General features: G+C 44.2%; 1 protein-coding gene across 2 annotated transcripts in view; it reads left to right on the top strand.

Moving 5' to 3' along the window:
• The window catches only part of TPRG1 (tumor protein p63 regulated 1), a 254,173-nt gene that overhangs the window by 54,800 nt on the left and 177,784 nt on the right, over window positions 1–21,589 (top strand). For both annotated transcript variants that reach the window (XM_078668037.1, XM_078668036.1), the window contains exons 2-3: window positions 11,039–11,258; window positions 20,485–20,576. In XM_078668037.1, the coding sequence (XP_078524163.1) occupies window positions 11,049–11,258; window positions 20,485–20,576 (302 nt within the window). In that variant the 5' untranslated portion in view covers window positions 11,039–11,048. The remainder of the gene's footprint in view (window positions 1–11,038; window positions 11,259–20,484; window positions 20,577–21,589) is intronic.

Below are 21,589 nucleotides of genomic sequence, written 5' to 3'. Positions count from 1 at the left end.
ACCCACCCGGGGAAACAGCGTTTACAACGCTGTCATTACATCGCGCTACTATTACAACGTGGTCGTTACAACGACCGCGTTGTTAGTACGCGATGCATTTACATCGCAAGTCATTACAACGACTTGCACTAGGGGGCCCTGAGGTATTGGAAATACATTCCAACACCTTACCTACTGTTGCGCAAACTGGAGTAGGAATAGTAATTAATACTATTCCTTAGTCCAGAGCACCCCCTAGTGGAAGTCGTTGTGATGTAAATTCATTGCGTACTAACAACGTGGTTGTTGTAACGACCACATTGTAAAAGCACGCGTTGAAATACATCAAGATGTAATGAGCCATATTCCCCACCCCACATATAGCCCTGCTTACACCCTAGTCTTACTATTGTTTCCAAGGGATTTTAGCAAGGCTCCAAGAGCTGGGGGGACTTGTACATATGTCATTCGTCTGTCATCTGGAGGGTCTGAACATCATTTTGCTCATATTTTTTTCATGATAAAATTAGGGCTCCTGGTTGTATGGTGTTTATATTTTTTTAACATTTCTGTCTGTCTTTATCCATATTTATTTTTTAGCCACCTCATTGGTATGTCCCCATATTTCTTTTTTGTTTTGCGAATAAATGGAGTCGTAAATTGGTCTATTTCCACATTGATTTTACCTTTAAAGGTGCACTCTAGTTTGCTGCATGTCACTTTTTGGTAAATTAAGCAGACAAATATAGCGAAACATTTCACCCACAGGTAGATATTAGCATTATGGTACAAACATATGTTAACATATGTCTGCATTCAGGTAAATCTCAACATGTTTTTGAACTTCCCGTGCTGCCCATCTGCTCAGCTGTTATCCTGGGAATCACGAAAGGCTGCATTTTCTGTCTGTATTTATCGGTAAAAATCAGTCAAAAAAGAAAACTGGGGGCCTTAAGTAAAATGCACCTTTCTTATGTTTACCAAAGATATTCACTTTTAGTGAAACCGCTGAAAAGAAAGTTAAAATTACACCTGCATTTTGATGAGAACTGTCCGTCACCACAGCTTGGAAAAGTTGGCACTGATCGTGCCGCATATGAACAGGCCTGGAAAAACCAAAGCGATCTTTCCCGCGCCGCAGGTGAAACGGAGGACTTTGACCTAATCAATGACTGCAGATCCCAAACAACTGTAACATCTTGAAGAAACGTGGAGGCAGCACCAATTAGAAAGTAATTTGCAGAGGCATCCAGTTGTATCAAAATTTCTTTTATTGTTCTTTTTTTTCAGAAGTGCATAAGACAGCCAACGCGTTTCGCTCCCACACCGGGAGCTTCTTCAGGGCAGAGTAAAAGTAAGGGTCTGGATTGGAAATTCCGGAGACTGTAGCGCAGTATGACGTCAATTTGAACTTCACGTATATCGAAAATATTAGCCAAAGAATTCGATTAGTAATCACTGGGGTGTGTCACCAAATATTCAAAGTTGGTTTATGCCGATATGACGAGGATCAAGGCACCAACCAAAAGGATATATAACTGATGGCAAAATTTAGTCAATATTCGTTTTGCCGGTAACTCATAAAGTTGCTTCAATCACCAGGTGTAGAGATATATATCCAGTTGCCATAAAGAAGTAGTTTCCAATACGTGATCCAATGTTGGTGCCCCAAAGGTAATAGGCAGGCCTTAATAAGCTGCCAAAGAGCCTCGTTCTGCAGGCTATGTGTAGCCGGTGTTGTCCTCCGAATCGGGACGCCAGACGTAACATCTGGCTGCTTCTTTACATCTCACAAAGACACTCCGATATGGGATGAAAATAAAATGCTCTTCCCAGCAGATGGCTCCGCTTCTCTCTCCCTCGAACCCTGCCGGCTCAGGGCCGCAACTATACACTAAATCTCAGATTGGACAACCCCGTGCGGTAACCCGCTACGCAGACTATATCATATGAAATACCATAAAGGGACCTGCAGAGCTGTTCAAAGCCACAGAGCACACTGAACAACATACAACTGTGCATCTGTCTCTCACACGTCATCATCCACCACACTGGTACGCGCTGCGACCCACGATAACCGCTCCTCGGTGGTCATCACGCACAACATGGAAAACTTACCCCACAGGATCGAAACGAAGACAACATCCTTCCAACCACCCACGCTACATGGTGTAGCATGCTACTAATGCAGGCAAGCGCTTCAACACCCCACATAGGGATAGTAAGCACTATAAAAATGCTGCAATACAACACCATATGTACGTGCAAGCACGTGGAGTTTAGAGAGAGTCACGCACAGACAGGGCTGCCAGAACAATCCCACCAGGGTTCTCTGCTCCCCAAGCCCCTCTTTGTGTTTCTCTGTTCGTGTGCATGTTTCCTGTGTTGTCCTCCACCAGTGCAAAGCGCCAGAACCCACTCGAAGCGCTCTCGGAGCACAACGTAGCAGCTGAAACCAACCTTAACTGGGTTGTATGTTCTTACAACGCATTCCGTTGCAACGCATGCCTTTAGCACGCATGCGTTACAACGGAATGTTTTTTTTGCGCATAACCTTTTCCTCGATTTCTCCCGTGGTGAAGTCGGACGTAGTTAAGAGGAAGCGGAAGTTCCTCTCCGTTTCCTCTTAAACGACGCCATTTTCCTGCACATCTCGACGTTTCTTCTGGTGAGTTTTTTTTTGGGGGGGGAGAACCCCCCCAAGCCCCCCCTTTTTTTAACCCTTTACCACACATGCCTTTACTACGTACCTCGTAGTAAAGGTATGCGTGGTAAAGGCTTTCGTAGTAACCACGCATGCGTTGTAATGCATGCGTGGTTAAGGTATTAGTGGAAACAGCCGCGTTGTAGTGGCCGTTTCCCCCTTAACTGATAATTTCGATTTAACCTCGTGTACCTGGCCAAAGAGAGGCCTTGGAGACAGCCCTGTGCAGCTCCCAGAAGTCCAGTGAAGCTGTTATTTTGAACTGCAGCAAAACCTGTTTATTCAGGGCGTCTGACGCCCTCAGTACACAGTCTGCCCTCGGTGTCACTACTGAAAGGAGTAGAAAGAGGTTAGACTTTCCCTTGAGCCTCCGAGGGTTCACAGCAGCGAAGGACTGGCTACATTTAAAAGAAATAAAAACACAAGATTGTGTGCTGGGAAAAGACACTGTGGATTTAGACACAAGTAAAGCGGCGCTGCGTGGAGGTAAGTACTGGGTGAGTGGGGGTGAATCTCGACAAAACTACTTAAAATTTGCAGAATTTATGTTTAAACTTTATTTTTATTTTCACTACATCTAATTCCGGCCCATCCTGTTTCTGTTGCATTGCTGCTGTTCTCTATGTGATGTTCTATCTCGGCCCACTTTACTTTCACTTCAATCAATTCTTCAGTCCACTTCTCGGGTTCTGTGTACTCAGGGTTCATCATGTTGCTACTCACTTAGTCCAACATTGATAGCTACATGTTGTTTTTGTTTCCAAGTTTGTAATTATTCCTAGACGAGGTGTGGCCTAAAGGCCAGAGCTGCAAACTTTGACAACTAGGGAGCCGCGTTCGAGTCCCGGCTTCAACTCAACATCCTGTGATTCTCTGCAAATCCTTTAGTCTACAATGATTAAGTCCTTCTGATGTTTTGAAAAATCAAGGATGCGCTAGAAAAGAATTGTGACAAAAGTTTGCTTTGATGAGCAGGCCACCAAGCGTTTGGACCTGCAGAAACACCGCCATGTCAGCCCTGGCCACTCACTACAGTAGAGGTCCTGCCAAATGGGCAGGAAAGGTTTACCAAAACTAGTTAGTGTCACCTCGTCCACCATGTTATGTGAGACTGCTGAGATGAGGGACTTAAGGGAGACACCACAGCTGAGATATTGAAATCAAGTGATACATGCCTGCTGAGATGTGGAACTTAAGTGACAGGACTGCTGAGATGTGGAACTTAAGTGACAGGGCTGCTGAGATGTGGAACTTAAGTGACAGGACTGCTGAGATGTGGAACTTAAGTGACAGGGCTGCTGAGATGTGGAACTTAAGTGACAGGACTGCTGAGATGTGGAACTTAAGTGACAGGGCTGCTGAGATGTGGAACTTAAGTGACCGGACTGCTGAGATGTGGAACTTAAGTGACAGGACTGCTGAGATGTGGAAGTTAAGTAACAGAAGACTGCTGAGATGTGGAAGTTAAGTAACAGAAGACTGCTGAGATGTTGAAATTAAGTGACAGAAGACTGCTGAGATGTTGAAATTAAGTAACAGAAGACTGCTGAGATGTGGAAGTTAAGTAACAGAAGACTGCTGAGATGTGGAAGTTAAGTAACAGAAGACTGCTGAGATGTGGAAGTTAAGTAACAGAAGACTGCTGAGATGTGGAAGTTAAGTAACAGAAGAATGCTGAGATGTGGAAGTTAAGTTACAGAAGACTGCTGAGATGTTGAAATTAAGTAACAGAAGACTGCTGAGATGTGGAAGTTAAGTAACAGAAGACTGCTGAGATGTTGAAATTAAGTAACACCGAACTGCTGAGATATTATGGGACACATGTCTGCTGAAAATGTGAATTCAGAGGGGCTAACACTATGGAGAGGAGCTCTTAAATCTGGAATAGACAAATGAACGAAACACAATTGTTTTCCCAACAAACTCCAAAATGGTGAATCTATAGAAAACACAGTAGAGATAATACATGTTACCTGAAACCATAAGAGATACTAAGGTTTCCTTCTAGGCTATAAAAGATGTACATGAGATTACTGCTGACCACACAGGGGTCTTTAATGCGGCTACTCTGGAGCTCTTAGGATTCCGGTTTGGCATTTATTGAGATCAAGCAAAAGCTGGGTGCACCCCCCACAACAAGACTTTAACCACCAACAAAGAAGGTATTCTGCAACCTACCCATAACAAAGCAGCTTACGGAGACTAAGACCCCCATAGCACAGATATTAAGTAAGGTAAGCAAAAGCCATTTACTTGCTACAACTTGAAACCAGACTTCAGTTTGTAAACATCTAACAAACACACAGGCTACGACTAGGAAAATCCAAAACCAACATTAGAAAGGGAGTCTTGGTGCACCCTTACCCAATAATGGATTATATTGCTACCACAATACATTTGCTGAGTGAAATCCCGAATCTACCCTGCAGAAAAGACACCCCTTCAAGTTAAATGCACAAAACATCTAGATGGGAAATTATCTGATATCAAATATTTAAAAATCCTCATATCAATTTTAACAAACTCTTGAAAATAAACCCCTCTCTTTAAGTAGATGACCTAAAAGAATTTCACTACAGAGAGAAAATAAAAACACACCCTCTGATCCAAAAACATTAATAAGTGAAAGGAAACGCTGAACCAACAATCACAAACTTTCTTAAGCGCGTGGTGCAGAACTGCAGATTGAACAATGCTCTTGAAGCTAAAACTAGGGACATGGTCGCGTCTCTGGATCTAGACTTCTTGTTCCTCACCGAGACAAGACAAGGCTTAAGACCCACTCTCAGCCCATCTTAGAACTTCTGCGCCCGCAAGGGGGACTCTATTCTGTGGATGAGTAGAGAAGACAAAATGGGGAGAGGTGTACAAATTCCTAAAGACACCATCAAATGCAATGTCATAAATTTGCTCCCCTACCAACATTTCCAATGCTTGGAAGGAGAAACCAAGCTTAACACATCTTGTGTACAATCCAATATTGTTCACCACAATCCCAGATGAAGTAACAATTTCCTGGTGGCCCTTATGATTTCCTCGCTCTCTCTGAAAGCTTCTTCAGTATCAGACGTGTATTGCTTGGGGACTTGAATGTCCACCGGGGAGACACCGCCAGTGCATCACCGACATCTCTTGCTTCCTTCCTCCCAGAAAGTAGTCACACATAAAATGCTACTCAACGACCTGATCATTGCTAAAACAGACCAGCTTACATTTGGAAACTCTTTCTTAGTAGAAGGGCCAGGCCATCTAGGGATCTGATTTGAAATCCCTATCTCCCCCTCTTCCACCACTCCCAACTGAGCCTCTTAAAATGTAGACTCCCCAGAGCCGTAAACTCTGGAACACTAGGCCGGAATATCGCTAACAATGTGATGCTTCCTCTGAGAAGAAATAAGTAAATATTTTAACAACAAATGATTTCAAAATTGCTTCAGCAGCCCTCCGTGAATTCACTCCAATGGTTCTCAAAATGGAAAAAGAATAAAATTCAGCAGTATGGTCCTACCTCAATGAACCCTCCCAATTGATCAGTAATATATCAATATTATCCTCCCTGAACCTCGACCCACTCCTTTTGGCATACCTCAGGACTTCTTACTTGCACCAGTCTTACTCCAGCTCTACCTCTAACCTCAACCAGGCCTCTTGGACTCACTAAATGCAGAATGCAGCCGCTCGTTTGCTTAGCGGCTGCCGCAAAACTGATCACATGGCTGGTCGTCTTCGAGATCTTCACTGGCTGAGGGTGGACCGCCGAGTGAAATTCAAGGCACTCAGCTATATGTTCAAGATCAGGATGAAAACTGCTCCCAGCTACTTGCAAACCCTTGTTAATGTCTACCTTCCTTCCCGCTCCCTCCGTTCAGACTCTCAAATTTTATTTTCGGTACCCAGGTTCAGACTGTCCAGAATGGGCGGCAGGTCTTTCGCCTTTATAGGGCCCAAGCTTTGGAACTCACTTCCTTTTGATATTCGTTCTGAGGGCTGCTACGCTCATTTTCCCAAAGCCCTTAAGACCTGGCTTTTTAATCAATAACTGTGCGTTCTCTTACTCCTACTGCTAGTTGTATTTCTCAGCGCCGGGAAACCCTTTTCGGGTAGCTGTCGCGCTTAAGAAGATCAATAAATAAATAAATAAATGCTGTGTGTCAATTGTACACCATTTCCGTGCAGTTCCGGGGTATCTGTCAATATTAGTAATTTAGGACAGAGAGCCTTGGGTAAAAACAGAACACTGAGCCAGCTCTCCTTATTGATTGGCTAAATTCCAGTCTGCTGGCCATTCCACACATCCATGCTTAATTTTCGCCTGGATTGTTTTTGCAGTTTTATATAGCGCAAACTCGACCCGATGGTATTGGAGCGCTTTGCATGCACACCAGTAACATTACACAAGGACATATTCTTTTTTGTAGGTACAGAGACATTAGGTGATCTCCCCAGAATCACAGGATATTGAGCCGAGACTCGAGCCTGGTTCCCCAGCTCTTAAAGTCAGCAGGTCTGGCCATTATGCCACCTCCTCTTCCCCAAGAGAATTAATTGTTTGGTACAACTGTGCTAGAACTTTCTCCAGGTACCAAGTCTCCCTTTCCTGCTATGCTCCGGGCTAGCATTACTGAATGTGAAGTGGGTAAACAAAAGGAGAAATGTGCACAGCCGGTAACCTAGCGCAGCAACCATGGGCTTTGATGCAAACATGGTAAATGCGTCTCTGCTTGTGACCCTACACTTCCCGTCTGTCTTACTCTTGCAGGTTGCCACTGTTTCCTATATTTTTCTCCCTCCTTTCACCCTTTCGGCCCCTCATAATTTTGTTCTCTGGGTTAAGGCTGATAATGGGAAAAAAAACATAGTCATGTGACTGACTTCCATCCAACCCTAGTGGCTTTTTAAAGAGACTGGCCTCTTTGTAAAGTTGGGCGCCGGTTTTATACTGAAACCTTAACATATACAAATGAATCTCTTAGCTTTGTTTTAAATGGATGGCAAATGTACAGGAGTCAGCTATCTATTACAAGTCTGCCCTGTTATTGTGCCTTTTGATGAACTCATCACCGCCCCGGCATCCCCACTGCCCCCAAACACTCAAATGTGGCATCACTGCCCTGATCAAAACAAGGGATATTTGGATGCAATGCATACAACTAAGCTTGCATGAAAGCAAAAGCATGCCTACCCTTCTAAGTATATGCACCCTAAGAAGGCGCTCTCCTTCGAATGGTTTAATACTCTTCGACAGTACGAGAACTAAGAGTTCTTAGATGGCGTTTTGCATTCCGCTGCCTGTGAGACATCAAAAATATCGATTGTGACGTGTATGTTCCTTTCAGAAAACTTTGACTTCAGAAAAAGTTTTCAAATAGACATATTCTCATTCTCGACCCGTACTGTACATCAAATTACCCTAGCCAGTTTCTGTGATAGGTAGGGATAAAGGCCATTTTTCTTGTCGTGGTTGAAAGTCAGAACACTGTCCCAAAAAATAAAAAAGTAGTCCGAAACAATGACCGCTGCTTATGTTTAGATGTAGTTGGGCGGTGCGCTTGGGAAGGGCTAAACACTGGAAAAGGCATGACGTACGCATGCCCTTGACAAATGGGGAGGACAGAAAATGGAGCCACGATGCTGCCAGCAAATAGGAAGCCTATGGGCGGGCTGTAAGCCCACAATTTAGATACAGCATGTCTCCATTCCAGACACTGCATGCGCACCGTCTAGAGCAGAGACCTAAAAATGTGTTCGACAACAATGCCAAAATCATTGCAAAAGGAAAGAGAACAATAATTGTGATCAACCCACTTGGCAATCTGTAATAAGCTGGTTCCATTTGTACTTTTTAGGTGTGGTTAGCATGGGTGGGTTTTTAGTCCCATTTCCTTTGAAACAGGTTTTCCTTTTCTTAGTGTTGGGGGTGGGTTTTAAGTCCCATCACCCCAGTATGCCAGTTGGCATAATGTGTTCTCTATAGATGATTGTTGGCATGGGTGTGGGTTTTCAAGTCCCGTGACCCCATTTTTACAGTTACTTTATCCCTGCCTTGGGATGGGAGTGGGTTCTAAGTCCCATGATCCCTTGTTCACGCGCTACATTTTGGAGTGGGTTTTTAGTCCCATGACATCATCATCATGTATTTTATTAAGTAATTGTTTTAGTATTTATTTTAGTAAGGGGGTTTTAGTCCCACCTTTGTTTTAAGGGGGTTTCAGTCCCACCTTTGTTAGAGGATTTTGGGTTTTAGTCCCAAACAGTTTTGCACGTGGGTTTTAGTCCCATAGTGTCCCTTTCAAGAGGGGTGGCGTATTTGGTTTTCGCCACAGTCTTCTCACGTGTGAAGTACTTCCTTGGGTGTCTTTTCCACCCATTGTAGTCTTGTCTGGGGTTTTGTTTTCCCCTCACTTCTGATTTATTTGTCTTTCTCACTTGCAGTATGTGAGTTCTTTATTCTCTACTTACTTATTTTATTTGTTCATTATTAACGGAGGATAGTGTTAGTGTTAGTGTTTTTCTATCGCTTTCTTCTGTCTTCCTCTTCTTGGATGTCTGTTTTCACTCCTGCGATGTTATTTCATATTCCTTCTTGGGTTTACACATTTTGTGCAACGCTTGTATATTTTTACTGTGTATAGTTTTCTCTTCATGTTACTTTCTCTTTTGTTTTCCATTTTTGAGAGGAAGAGGATAATGTAGTATCCTCATGTTGTATTTATGTCCCTTTACTCATCTGCATCTAGCTGCTCAGCCAGTGGGAGTGTTCCGGTTAGAGTGTTGGTCTGTGAGTGGAATGTTGGATGCATGAGTGTTGTCAGTTAAGGATGGGCTGAGCAGCTAGGAGGCTGCTCCTGAAGGGGCTATTGATTTCTACATCTAAAGAACTAATAAACATCATCTACATGTACCTGGTTGGTCTACCGCGTCTACTTATGACACCTCAACCTTGTGGGACCAGCCCACTTCACAATCCCCATAGTCCATGTTGTAAAAGCACCTTATTTGAAAGGTTACAGGGTCAAATCTCAAAGTGCCCACTCAGCCTCCTAACAATCTTATACACCCCTTGAGAATAAGGGGGCATTTAGGGAGTGTCGCAGCAGGAGAACAGCTAAAAACAGGCACCCCTCGCCGCATCAAGGTCAAAGGCCCACATTGGATTTAGAGTTCGGGGAACTGATGGGTTTATCCTCAGCTGGCTCCACCAGCATTATCCAGTGAGGTTTACAACACCCTATGGTTAAGGGCAGGATGACCATCACTAGATTGCCATGCCAGGTACCACCATGCTAAGCATGACAGTCTCAGGCCAGTAAAATGTACAATATTCCACATTCAGCAGAAGCAAAACTCCCTGCACGTCATGCCATTGTTTTAAATAAAAAAAACTTGCGTTTTGACATTTTGATTTCAGAAAACAAAATACTTTACAGAGCGGGTGCATCAAACATGGTGCCCGCGTAGCTATGGAGCAGTGCCTTCAGTGGAGCCGGTGCTGTGGCGGGGCGACTGGAGGCGCTGAGATCCCCAGCTGCTTGGTGGGGACCCCCAAATAGGGCGGGGGTCCTCTACCAAACCGAGGAGAGAACCTGGAGTTTCTCAAGGCCTTAAATCTAGATCATTCAGTCGCCCGCCATGTAGTGCCATCAATGTATATGCTGTGGGGTGACACGCCAAGAATATTTTGATATTTTGTGATAATAAAGCGTAACATTTATAGAATCCTGAAACCTTTAGTTGGCATCGGTAAATTTATCAGTTTTCCAATCGGATATTGTATCTTCTCATTCAGGGAGTAAATTTGCTCTAGGATACTGCTTTGCGTGGACCTCTGGGGTAACACCAAGCCAGCCCAGAGGTAGAATACCCCAAAAAGGTTGTATGTCAATACAACGCGGGCTTTTACCCCGCATGCCATTACAACGCGGGGATTACAACGAAAGTCGTTACAACGACTTTCGCTGGAGGGTGCTGGATAGTGGAATAGTTTAATTTTCTATTCAACTCCAGCCCACGTTGACAGTAGGGAAGGTGTTGGATAGAAAAGTAAACTATTCCCTATCCAACAGCGCCCTCCAGCGAAAGTCGTTGTAACAACTTTCGTTGTAATACCCGCTTTGTAATGGCAGTGCGGGGTAATCCCTGTGTTGTTATGGCTGTTCTCCCTCCAAAAATAACCAGCCACAATCGCTTGCTGATCTTAGCACCTCACCCTTTTCTTCTAATATTGGTCCAGCCTCTTCCGAGAGCCTGCGATGATGCCATGGTGGGACTTCTCTTCAATGGTGTATGGTGTGTCCCCCACAGCATCATCTAACTCTAAGTAGATCACCAAAATAATAGTTTCTCTTTCTCTTCTAGATTTGTAGAAATGTCTCAAACTGGCGATAGCGAGGAGTTCCGACCGGTGGAGCTCGGCGGCGCGGGGCAGCAGGAAATCCCAAACCCTAGTATGGTCGGAGGAGGTGATGCAGCTTCCGGGGAGCAGCGGGAGAACATCCCAGAAGCAGCCGCGCGAACTCCGGGTGAACCCGGCACCCAAGACCGCCAGTACCTTCTCAGGAAGTTCTTCGTTGCCAGGGTGAGGATGTGACTCTTGCTTTTTTTTTTAGGAAGTGAACTTAAGATATAGAAATTTAAAAACTGTTCTCTGGCAATCCATGGTATTTGAGATATATATTTTGTTTAATAACCAATTTTATTAGGTTTTCCTGATACAGTCTGGGCCTTTGCCCTACATTTGCAATTAGGCCATAACATAAGTCAGGAGTACCATAGCATTTAAACATATGCATTACCTGCACTACTTGCAGGTAGATCTTGCAATATTGTTATAGAGATGTGATGAGCAGCAAGTTAAGTGTTGATTTCTTACAGAGACTGGCTGTACTCTCACTACATAAACCCTGATGAAGGGATGTATGATGTTACAACGCATACTTTTACAATGCATACCTTTACAACGCATTTTTTACAACGCAACATCCATTACAACGCAACATCCATTACAACGCATTCCATTACAAGGCATGCCATTACAACGAATTTTAAAAAACTACCTTTACAACGCATTCTATTACAATGCATACTACCTTTACAACGCATACCATTACAACGCATACCATTACATTGCATGTTTGGTAAGTATTGGATAGTGTAGGGGTAAAAATTACTATTCTAACTCCAGGGAGTGCAACAGTAGGGTAAGTGTTGGATAGTGTAGGGGTAAAAATTACTATTCTAACTCCAGGGGGTGCAACAGTAGGGTAAGCGTTGGGTGGTAATATTATGCATTGTAATGACTGCGTTGTAATGACTGCGTTGTAGTGGTGTGCGTTGTAGTGTCATGCGTTGTAATGGCATGCGTTGTAATGGCATGCGTTGTAATGGATGTTGCGTTGTAAACGTTTTGTTGTAATGGTAGTGCGTTGTAAAAGTTGTGTTGTAAAGGTTGTTTCCCCTGATGAAGACATATTATTTTAGAAGTTAGAAACCTACACATCACAGGTTTCAGTAATTTTCTAACGTTTTTAAGAATTCGCAAAAATTCCCAATATTAGAAGGGGGAAATTATTAAACGTAGTAGATAGCAATGAGTAGAACTTTACTCCTACACTTTACTCCGGCAGATTGTAAGCCTCGCAGATGGTCGACAGGAGTGAATGTTACTATTGTGGGAATGTGTGTTGCTCGATTAGTTATTTTAATTTCCTGCTATTGAGATCCCTACACCTAAATTAAGTATGGCGTGTCCGGTGACGTCTTGATCCCATTTACGATCAAACACATTTTTGGGGAAAGTGAATGAAAGTGGGGTTTCAACTTTGTGGGTGTCACCTTTGCAATGGTCACTCTCTGCCCTTCCTGAAAATACTTATGTTACCGCCTCTACTCCAAAACATAATATTGTAAAAAATGGCCCACCTGGCACATTTTCCAGTGAATGAATGTCTGTAAATTCTAATTCTTTCTATCAGGGTCTGCATTTGTACCTGAAGGTGTTTCTTTTGACTAATTTAAGACCAGAAAAAGGTATTTGAAATTTGTGATATTTTAAGCTTCCAAGAGACATGGTTATCTAGACACTTTTTAGAGACCAGGCAGTGTGTGTTCTTGAAACTGGCACAGACATTTGACCAGAAAAAAAGGACATGGATAAAGGGGCGTGGCAATGGTGATATAGCAAAGGAATAGTACTGGGTTGAGGAACTATTGGATAATCCGAGCAAGTGCCTCTTGGCTCTGATGTAACCTCACCTCTGTGTTGCTCTTCATAGACAAATCTCTAATTATTTTAATATTTTTGTGCCTCGTAGAGTACAACTTTGAACTTAAATTTAGGAGATCATTAAAAAGGTAGAAAGAGTGATGTTTGACAGGACAACTTGTGGATATTGGATAGCGAGAGACTTTAATACTTGGATTTCCACTTCGTGTAAAGAAAACTTGTATCTAAAGGCTTTCGATGCCCTTAATTCATAAGAAGACGGATGAAAGACACAAGCTCTTCTTCGACTAGGCGATTCGTTAAGGTATGTCCTTACTAACCAAACATACAAATGGAGTACCCCCGACACGCTCCTAGAGGCGGATATCAAATCAAACAGTCCTCCGGTGTCTTTTCGATAAATGTGGGGCAGCGGGAGGTGACCCACCATAATTCCCAGGAAGTCCTGTCCTCCCCTGGTACTCCTGAGCTGTTTAGAGACAGCACAGGGTGGGCTTCCAGGAAGAAGGAACAAACACCACCATACCCTCTCCCTCTGGGTGCAAGCCTTGATGGGTCCTTGTGCCCACATGCTCAGGTCGCTAAGACCCCTCCTCAGCATCCCTGTGTGACCGTCAGAATCTTCAGCTAACTCTCACAGAACACGGGCTGCATGCACCACTGGACTCCGGGCAGTGCCATGGCAAGGCTGTGGTGGGATTAAGGAGTCCTTTCAAGCACACTGGAGAACGTAAGCTCAACCTCGCCAAGATGATTTCCAACAACTTTGTTTCAGTCCAAATTCTTCATCATGATACTTCTAGCCAACACATGTTTCGTCCAACCCCATCACCTGAGCTTCATCAGGGCTAGAACATATACACAAAATGATTACCTTTTAATTAAGGCTCCCTGTTTTCCGTTTTTACGGATTTTTACAAATAAATACAGACAGATAATAATCTGATTCAGTCTTCATTTATTTTTAAGTGGATAAATACAGAAAATTGTGATGCTTTTAAGTGACTCTCCGTGCTGTCTTTCATGAATTATAGCCCAACAGCTGAGCAGATAGACAGCATGGGAAATTAAAAAACAGGATGAAATTTCTTTAAATAGCAGCATGTCAATATACATTTGTGGTATAATGCTAGTATTTACCAGTGAATGTATTGTTATGTAATATTTGACAGCTTAAATAGCTAAAACACGACAGACATCAACGTTTGAGTACGCGTCTATCAGTTAAGTAAATATGGAAATGTACAGTTTTACACCTTCTATTATACGCAAAACACAAAATAAATATGGATAAATACAGAGAAAATTGGCAAAAAATAAATATGGATAAATACAGATGGAAATGTTGAAAAAATAAATGCCATAAAACCGGGAGCCCTACTTTTAATCTAGCAACAAAACATTAAACAATAATCCTTCACTCAAGTCTAATGGTGTCAGTGCTCAAAATCAAAAGGAGTCCTTTGCCAACATCAAAACACACATGATTCACAGGGATGTATTTTAATAAGATAAATTAATAATTATGGTCCATTTCAGTGCTGGGGGTTCATGCAATATAATAACTAAAAGGACCGTCCGTTTACACGATCCATAACACAGATTGCAGGCCTAATTTTGAAGTAAGGCATTTGGAGTGAGTCACCCAGATATGTGTAATAAAAGGTATAATGCCGTAATCTCAGAGGGAGTACACAAACACGCCTTAGATCAATAGTTACCGTCAATACTGTCTGATTATTACAATCTTGAAAGTAAGGAAAGTTCCAAGGTCAGATCTGTAACATAAAATACAATATATGTAGGTCATTGTTACATTACATCCTGGCAAAGTAATAGCTGTATATCAATGTGCGGCCCACGTGACCGCGATACAATTCGTGCCACACGAGTGTACCACTGTGCCAATACCCTATATAATAAAAACAAGCTCAAACACAACATGATTATACGCTCAATCCATGTCATGTCACACCCTTTGCAGTCGCAAGACACCAAAGTATGGAAAACACCACAGAAGCAACACACACACTACCCATGCGTACTGAATACACTTACGTAATACACCTCCAACGGCCAGCCAGTTACATAGTGCCGATATCGGCAACCCCCCCGCTCAGCAGCTATTAGTCGCACTACAGAAAATAAACAGTCCACACAAGATTTGTTGGAGAAAGTTTGCTGCAGGTTTATTACATACAAGGAGTATGCCAACTTGGTGGGTTAACTTATGGGCGATCCAAGGGCAGGCAGCGGTGACTAACCTAAGCTGCCCTGCCCACCTGCTGAGCCAAAATGCACCGTGCCCAATCCAATCGGTGTTCCCATTTATGTGGGGGTTATCCCCTTTACATATCATGGACCACCAGTCCATACCTTTTACTCACGCCTTTTTAGGGGCGGAGCGTAACCAGGCAAGCCCCTGGTTGCTCAGGCGTACAACCGCCCGAAGGATTTACGGGGCGCCGTCACTTTCAACCAGGGTCCTGCCGTAAAGACTTGTGGAATTTTGTCATAATGCACCCCTATTGTGCTCGTGAAGGGGTGCCCCTCATACCAATCAGCCTCCGGATCGCCCTGTAACTCCGCCTGCAACACAAATGAATACATTAATACGTACAATTCATTAGCCCAGCCCTCACGCTGGCACGCAGGGTAAGTGGTTGGGAGGGTGACAGCGTGTCCAGCGGAGGGACAGAGACGGTGGCCAGTGGGTGGAGGCAGCTACAAATACCTGTCCCCTGCCCACCACTTGCATCGGAAATGACGCCGTGGTGGTGCCAGTCCCGAGGCAGGACTCCCAGAGGAGGGAGTGCCATCGACAAAGCCAAGGAGTCCCTTAGTTCATTATACCAAATATGAATGATCTAAAAGACAGAAAACATCATCTAAACTCACTTACTTTACCTTACTACAACGGTCCGGTCACCGTAGGAGAGATGCTTCCTAAAGCTTAGTCTCGAGGCTACGGTGTGACTCAGGCAATGTTGCTGACTTTTAATCAAAATATGTAACAAAATCTAAATTAAGCACCAATAAATTAATCTAAAATATAGGCTTAAAAGGCAGAGGCATACTCGCTGATGTGTCAGCCAGTGGTTGGAGATGCTGATCATGCACGTGTCGCGTGTTCTGCACAGACGCCATCTTAAAACCTCAGCAGGAATCAAAGCTAACAAAACCCTCCTAACTCGAGTCTCACCATGACCGCCATATTGTAATGGGGAGGAGAGCTGTAAAATCCAATGACAACTGCTGTGTCAATTCACAAGTTCTGAAGTGTGTGTAATAACGAATTCGATCCTTGTTCTCGCAATAGAGAGTCAAAGTGCCTAATCCAATAAGAACATCAAATCATTACACGATCATCCTATAACTTAGTGACAATCCACACCGGTTAGGGCCTGCTGTCGCAAGTCAAAGCCTGACCTCCATAACACGGGTGAGAATGGTCCAAGCTGTAATGTTCAGAAGAGTCATGCCTGGTTCACTCATAGTTCACTCACCATTGCAGTCACTTTGATATCAATATGATACTCCATGTAACATCAGTGTGTCTGTCATAAATACCCAGACTGAAAGAAGTTGTATAGAAATGTGTGTAAATTATTCTATATCAGGCCGCGGTTGCTATGTGGATTATCAGCCTACGTCAAGATGGCAGAGGGACGAGTTAGGAAGAGTTATAGCACAGGGGAGAATAAAAAAGAACCATCCTACGTACAAACATCAGGAATGTTGACAAATCCTGTCCCTTCAGATTAAATTAGCAATAGTGAGCTAATATTCAAGGTCACTATATGTACCAGTTCATGGGTGTTCTACAACGCATACATCCACATCGAGCACACAGTGACAATCATCACTCGGTGCTATATACTATGCCCTGTATATAATCGAAGGTTAAAAAATGAGGCCTCAAGTGGCATCACATTCTAGTCTCCTAAAAATACTGCAGTTCCTGATCCGTATTAAGACCTCTTTCCACTGTTCTTAATTTCAAAATCCACATTGCAGGGTCAATTCCCAGTCGCCGTGTCTTGGATCTGTTGCAATACGTCGCATACCATGAGGTTTGTTTAGTTTGTCCTGAGGTTTTACATGACAGGAGGAGCAGTGTCTCCAGTCAGTGCCTTGGCAAGGGTGCCAAGGGGCAAATACTAGCAAAGTGGGTTCCCAACATCTGCATTGGTGATAAATATATGTATTACTTTGGTGCAGAGCCCCCCCCCTCCCCGACTTCTGAGCCGTGGTGCCACTGCACCGACAGAACACTAGAGGGTTGCTGAAGAATAAATCTGTGGATCTTGTCTGATCTAGTGTGGCCCTTGGGTGTCTTCACGAGGTGAGGAATCTGCAGGTAGAACGATCCATCAGAAAACAAGCGTCCGATAACGAACGAGACTCCTCCATGCAGTAAAAAAAAAAAAACGTTCTTAGTTGGTGGAGCGATTTGTCTGGTTAATTCCGAGAAAACCAGCATCCTACAGACCGAGGGTTATTACAAAGTCCCCTTCTGAGATCGAAGGGGTCACACCTGCAAAGACACCACTTTGAATGACACCCTTTTGACATTTCTGTGACATGTTTGTTGCACTTGATCAAAATGTGTGATTGGGGACAGTTCACTTTTCATTAGTGAGCCTTCTTTCTCTTAATTGCCAAGTTGGTGAGCACCTTTTGGTGTTCACTTCACAAACTTTGTTACCGAATACGTAGTGACAAGAACAACTACCAAAAGGGAGTTGCCTCCTGGCTCACTAGTGCCAAGGCCTCTGGTGGCCTGGGAGGCTTGTCTCACAGAAAAGGGAAAGATATCCTAGTAGACTGCTTAGTGGCGCGTCCATACTTAACTCTGTGGGAACCACAGGCCTACACACCTACTCCAGTGCCTGGAAACCCTCAAGGGTGATTAGTGCGCTCTACAAATCGACATAAAAATACATACCATCAGAATGCATGCATACCTGCAAAGATTTACATGTATTAGGCTCGGCTCTGATCTACCTGTGAACTCTGTGGCCTGCTCATCTCCAAGGGCACCAACCCTTTGGCTAGCTTGCTTCAGAAGAAGGGTTGCCTTGTTACCTCCACACATAATGGGGAGGCAAAGAGGCCAATATTAACTTCTTTGGGTAACAGGAACGGTAGTGTACAGAATGTGGGACGCAACGGTGACAACATGGAGACGTAAAACCAGTTCCCACTGGACGCTGGGAGGACTACTGTCTGGTGCAATTAAACAGCCTCTTTTATGGAAGCCCACAGCAAGCACCCAGGATGAAGGAAAAGACTGGGGGTGGGGAGAGGGGCTGGTCCACAGCAGAGGTCAGAAGGACCCCATCCTATCCGCTTTCAAGTGGTCCGGGTGCCCTTTATCTTGTATACTTTTCTTTTTATTGAAATGTAGCGCCTTGAGACCGTCACGGGTATGTAGTGCGCTTTACAAATGCTATGATTGATTGATTGATTGTAAACGAGCACCCATAGCTGAAGGCAGCCCGCACATCCCCCAGGACTGTGTGTAACTGGCAGTCGCAATCACTGCTGCCTGCAATGTCCCCGCATATGCCTGCTGCCAAGCGGTGTGACTCTTGGGAGACTGGAAGCCTGAAACTGATAAAAGTGGTTAACAGGTTGTCAGTTTGAAGGGTCTGTGATTGCACGCGGGGGAGGCTGCTTCTCACTCAAGCTTGCAAAAGCAGGAGCCAGAAACTCAGGGTGAGTCCTGGGTGTTTGCTGCACCCTTCAGAGGCAGACTTCATGTTGAAGGGCTTGTTCTGAGAGATGCTCTGGCTGTCAGGATCATTAGAGGGGGTGCCAGCAGTGCCATCCCTCTGGAAGGTCAACAGAACTGGGGAAAATGGAGTTACACGTCACATCTCACCATACTTTTGTGATCTCCTACAGCTAGAAGCCAGCATTGATCGATTCAAGATGCTTCCATGAGGCAAATAACACATCACCCCCTCCTGACATGGCGTCTGTACAATCCCCTCTAGGCAGAGCTGCATGTGACTTGGAAAAAGAAGACAGGCAGACCGATCTACTCGTTCAAGTGAAACTCTGACACAATCTTCTGCTCGAAACAAGGATGTGTCCAGCTGGCCATGTTTATCAGCACTTCATGAACAGTGACTATAGCACCTCTTCGCACCTCACTGACAAAGTGATGGACATCTTTTCAGCGCCTGTTAGCAACGCACTAACAAGGCGATGTAAGTCTCTTCAGCTCCTGTTCGCAAACCACTAACAAAGTGCTGTAGATCTTTTCAGCACCCGTTCACAGAGCACTAACAAAGTGCTGTAGATCTTCTCAGCACCTGTTGGCAATGCACTAACAAAGTGCTGTAGGTCTTTTCAGCACCTGTTCGCAAAGCACTAACAAAGTGCTGTAGGTCTTTTCAGCACCTGTTCGTAACGCACTAACAAAGTGCTGTAGGTCTTTTCAGCACCTGTTCGCAAGCACCAGCAAAGTGCTGTAGGACTCTCCAGCACCTGTTGGCAACGCGGTATACCTGCAGTATAGTTAAAAGCAATGGTATTGGGATTTTTTCTCTATATGATGATTTGTACAGCCACATATCAACATGTTTCGGCCTCTTCAGGTGCCCAATATGGTCAAAGGCCTTCTTCGGGGAAATGTATTACTGCAGATCACTAGCTATCTATAATGTGAGGTACATTATAGTTGTTACATTATAGGTGTTCTAAATGAGGCCTACCTCTCTCACACCTCAATGATGAAGCAGGAATATCCTTCCTAGGGTTGCTACTGCTTAATGTGCAAAAAAAGAGGCACCTCCCTGTAGTCAAAGATTTGTCAAGGGCTCGTGCTGGCAAACTACCAATTTATCCTGATTCAGTGCCCGCCATTTGCCTTTAACCTTACTGGGCGCCTGGAGAGGCCGAAACATGTTGGTATGAGGATGTACCAATAATCATATTCAGAAAACATTGGTTTTTACTATACAAAGTGTATCCAAAAAATAACGAGAAATACATTCTGGGTATACTCAAAAGTATATGTAGTCACTGTTTCCTAGGTCCTAGTATGAATATTTTTTTACCAAGAACTCCCATTATTGGTTGAGTCTCTCGAGGTGATTCTCCCCTACCTTAAAGGGGAAGAGGGAATCCAAGGCTGAAGCGTGCCACAATAACATGGGTGACTTCACTGGAAAAATAAAACGATAATAACTATATGTTATTATAATTTTTTTTGCTTTTGAGCAGTGGGGCGACGCTCCTCTGCCTTAGTGGAGGAGCCGCCACTGTCCCTTAAAATAAGGCATGGGAATGGGGCAACAACATTCAGAGCGCATTGGCCCGTATATATCTGAAAAGTATCCCCCTTTAAATGCAACGGATAAATAACTGTACTGAAGGTGGATTGAAGGCAGGTGGGTTTCTACAAAAAAGCTTAATGTGTGATGTGAGGATGAATCATATGGGACAGAAATCGAAAAGATGGGGATACACGTCTGGTAAGTAAATATGTGCAAATGTTCCTTGGAAACATCAGTTAAAACCTTCATATAAAATGATTCATTGACCTGGGTCCTGTTTTTCCTTCCAGCCAGGAGCCCTTGAGCAGGCCATCGAAGACCTAAAAACACACGTGACGGTGAGGGAGGGGGAGACGGTGCTGAGCTTCTGGCTTCTGGCAGAGTGAGTATCAGAGGGGTAACCGAGTTATCTAGGCTTGTCTTCTTTTTCACTAGTTACTGTCTTTGCAAGAATAAAAGGATGTGTAAATATGTAAGTGAACTGAAATGGTGATGGAAACCCTGCCAGTGTTCTGTGGTCCTGTAATGTTGCCCTGCCTGTCTGTGGTTTACTGCACTTCACACCAAGGGGCATATTTACGAGGGCCTTGCGTCATGCCTGCATCATGCAAAGTGGTACATGCATGACACAGAGTTGCAAGTTATATTCATGAGGCCACGTAAAGCCACTTTTCGTGGCTTTGAATGGCTTCATACATCTGGTGTAAAGCAACACTACTCAAATTGGTGCATTTCCTTACTCTGCACAAGGGAGGCGTTCCATATGCATTGCGGTCAATGTTCCCATGCAAATCCCTTGGGTTTTGACGCATTTCCAGATGTACCACACCTGGTGAACCAGGGAATGCACCAGAAAGATGCACCTCCTCAGGTGAGCGTAACGAGGAGAAATATGTTAATTTCACCTCCTTCTTCCCTCTTTCTATGTGTGCTGCATAGAAAGAGTGAAACACCTGTATGGATTGTTTCTATGCACAAAAATAATCCTGCCTACAACACAGGCACCCTTGCACTATGGTGGTGCAAGTGTGCTTGCTTTGACACAAGCCTGTCGAAACGGCACCGGTGCACGGGGATAGGACAGGAATGTGCCGTATTGGATAAATATGATGCATTTCAGCCCTTTCCCTCACTTTTCAAGAAACTACCCAAGCGTCACTGCCCAGCACGAGTGGCCATGGAGACCTTGGCACCCCCTCCAGTCCCTCTTGTGTAAATGTAATGTTGCAAGGTCTGCGCTTGATCCCTCGCTGCATACGCTGGATCAGAGGTGGCACAATGATCCTGTGTGCACAGGCGAGGCGCCTCTTTGCGGTGTTCTGCATGTGACGTGTCCACGCGGTCTGTCGGGAGAGGACACCTCGATGACCATACAGGTCTTCTAGCCACGGGGTT

This window comes from Lissotriton helveticus, chromosome 11, assembly GCF_964261635.1.
Source record: "Lissotriton helveticus chromosome 11, aLisHel1.1, whole genome shotgun sequence".
Lineage (NCBI taxonomy): Eukaryota > Metazoa > Chordata > Amphibia > Caudata > Salamandridae > Lissotriton > Lissotriton helveticus.
Note: the sequence above shows the minus strand (reverse complement) of the source record. Positions and strands in the feature narration are given on the sequence as shown.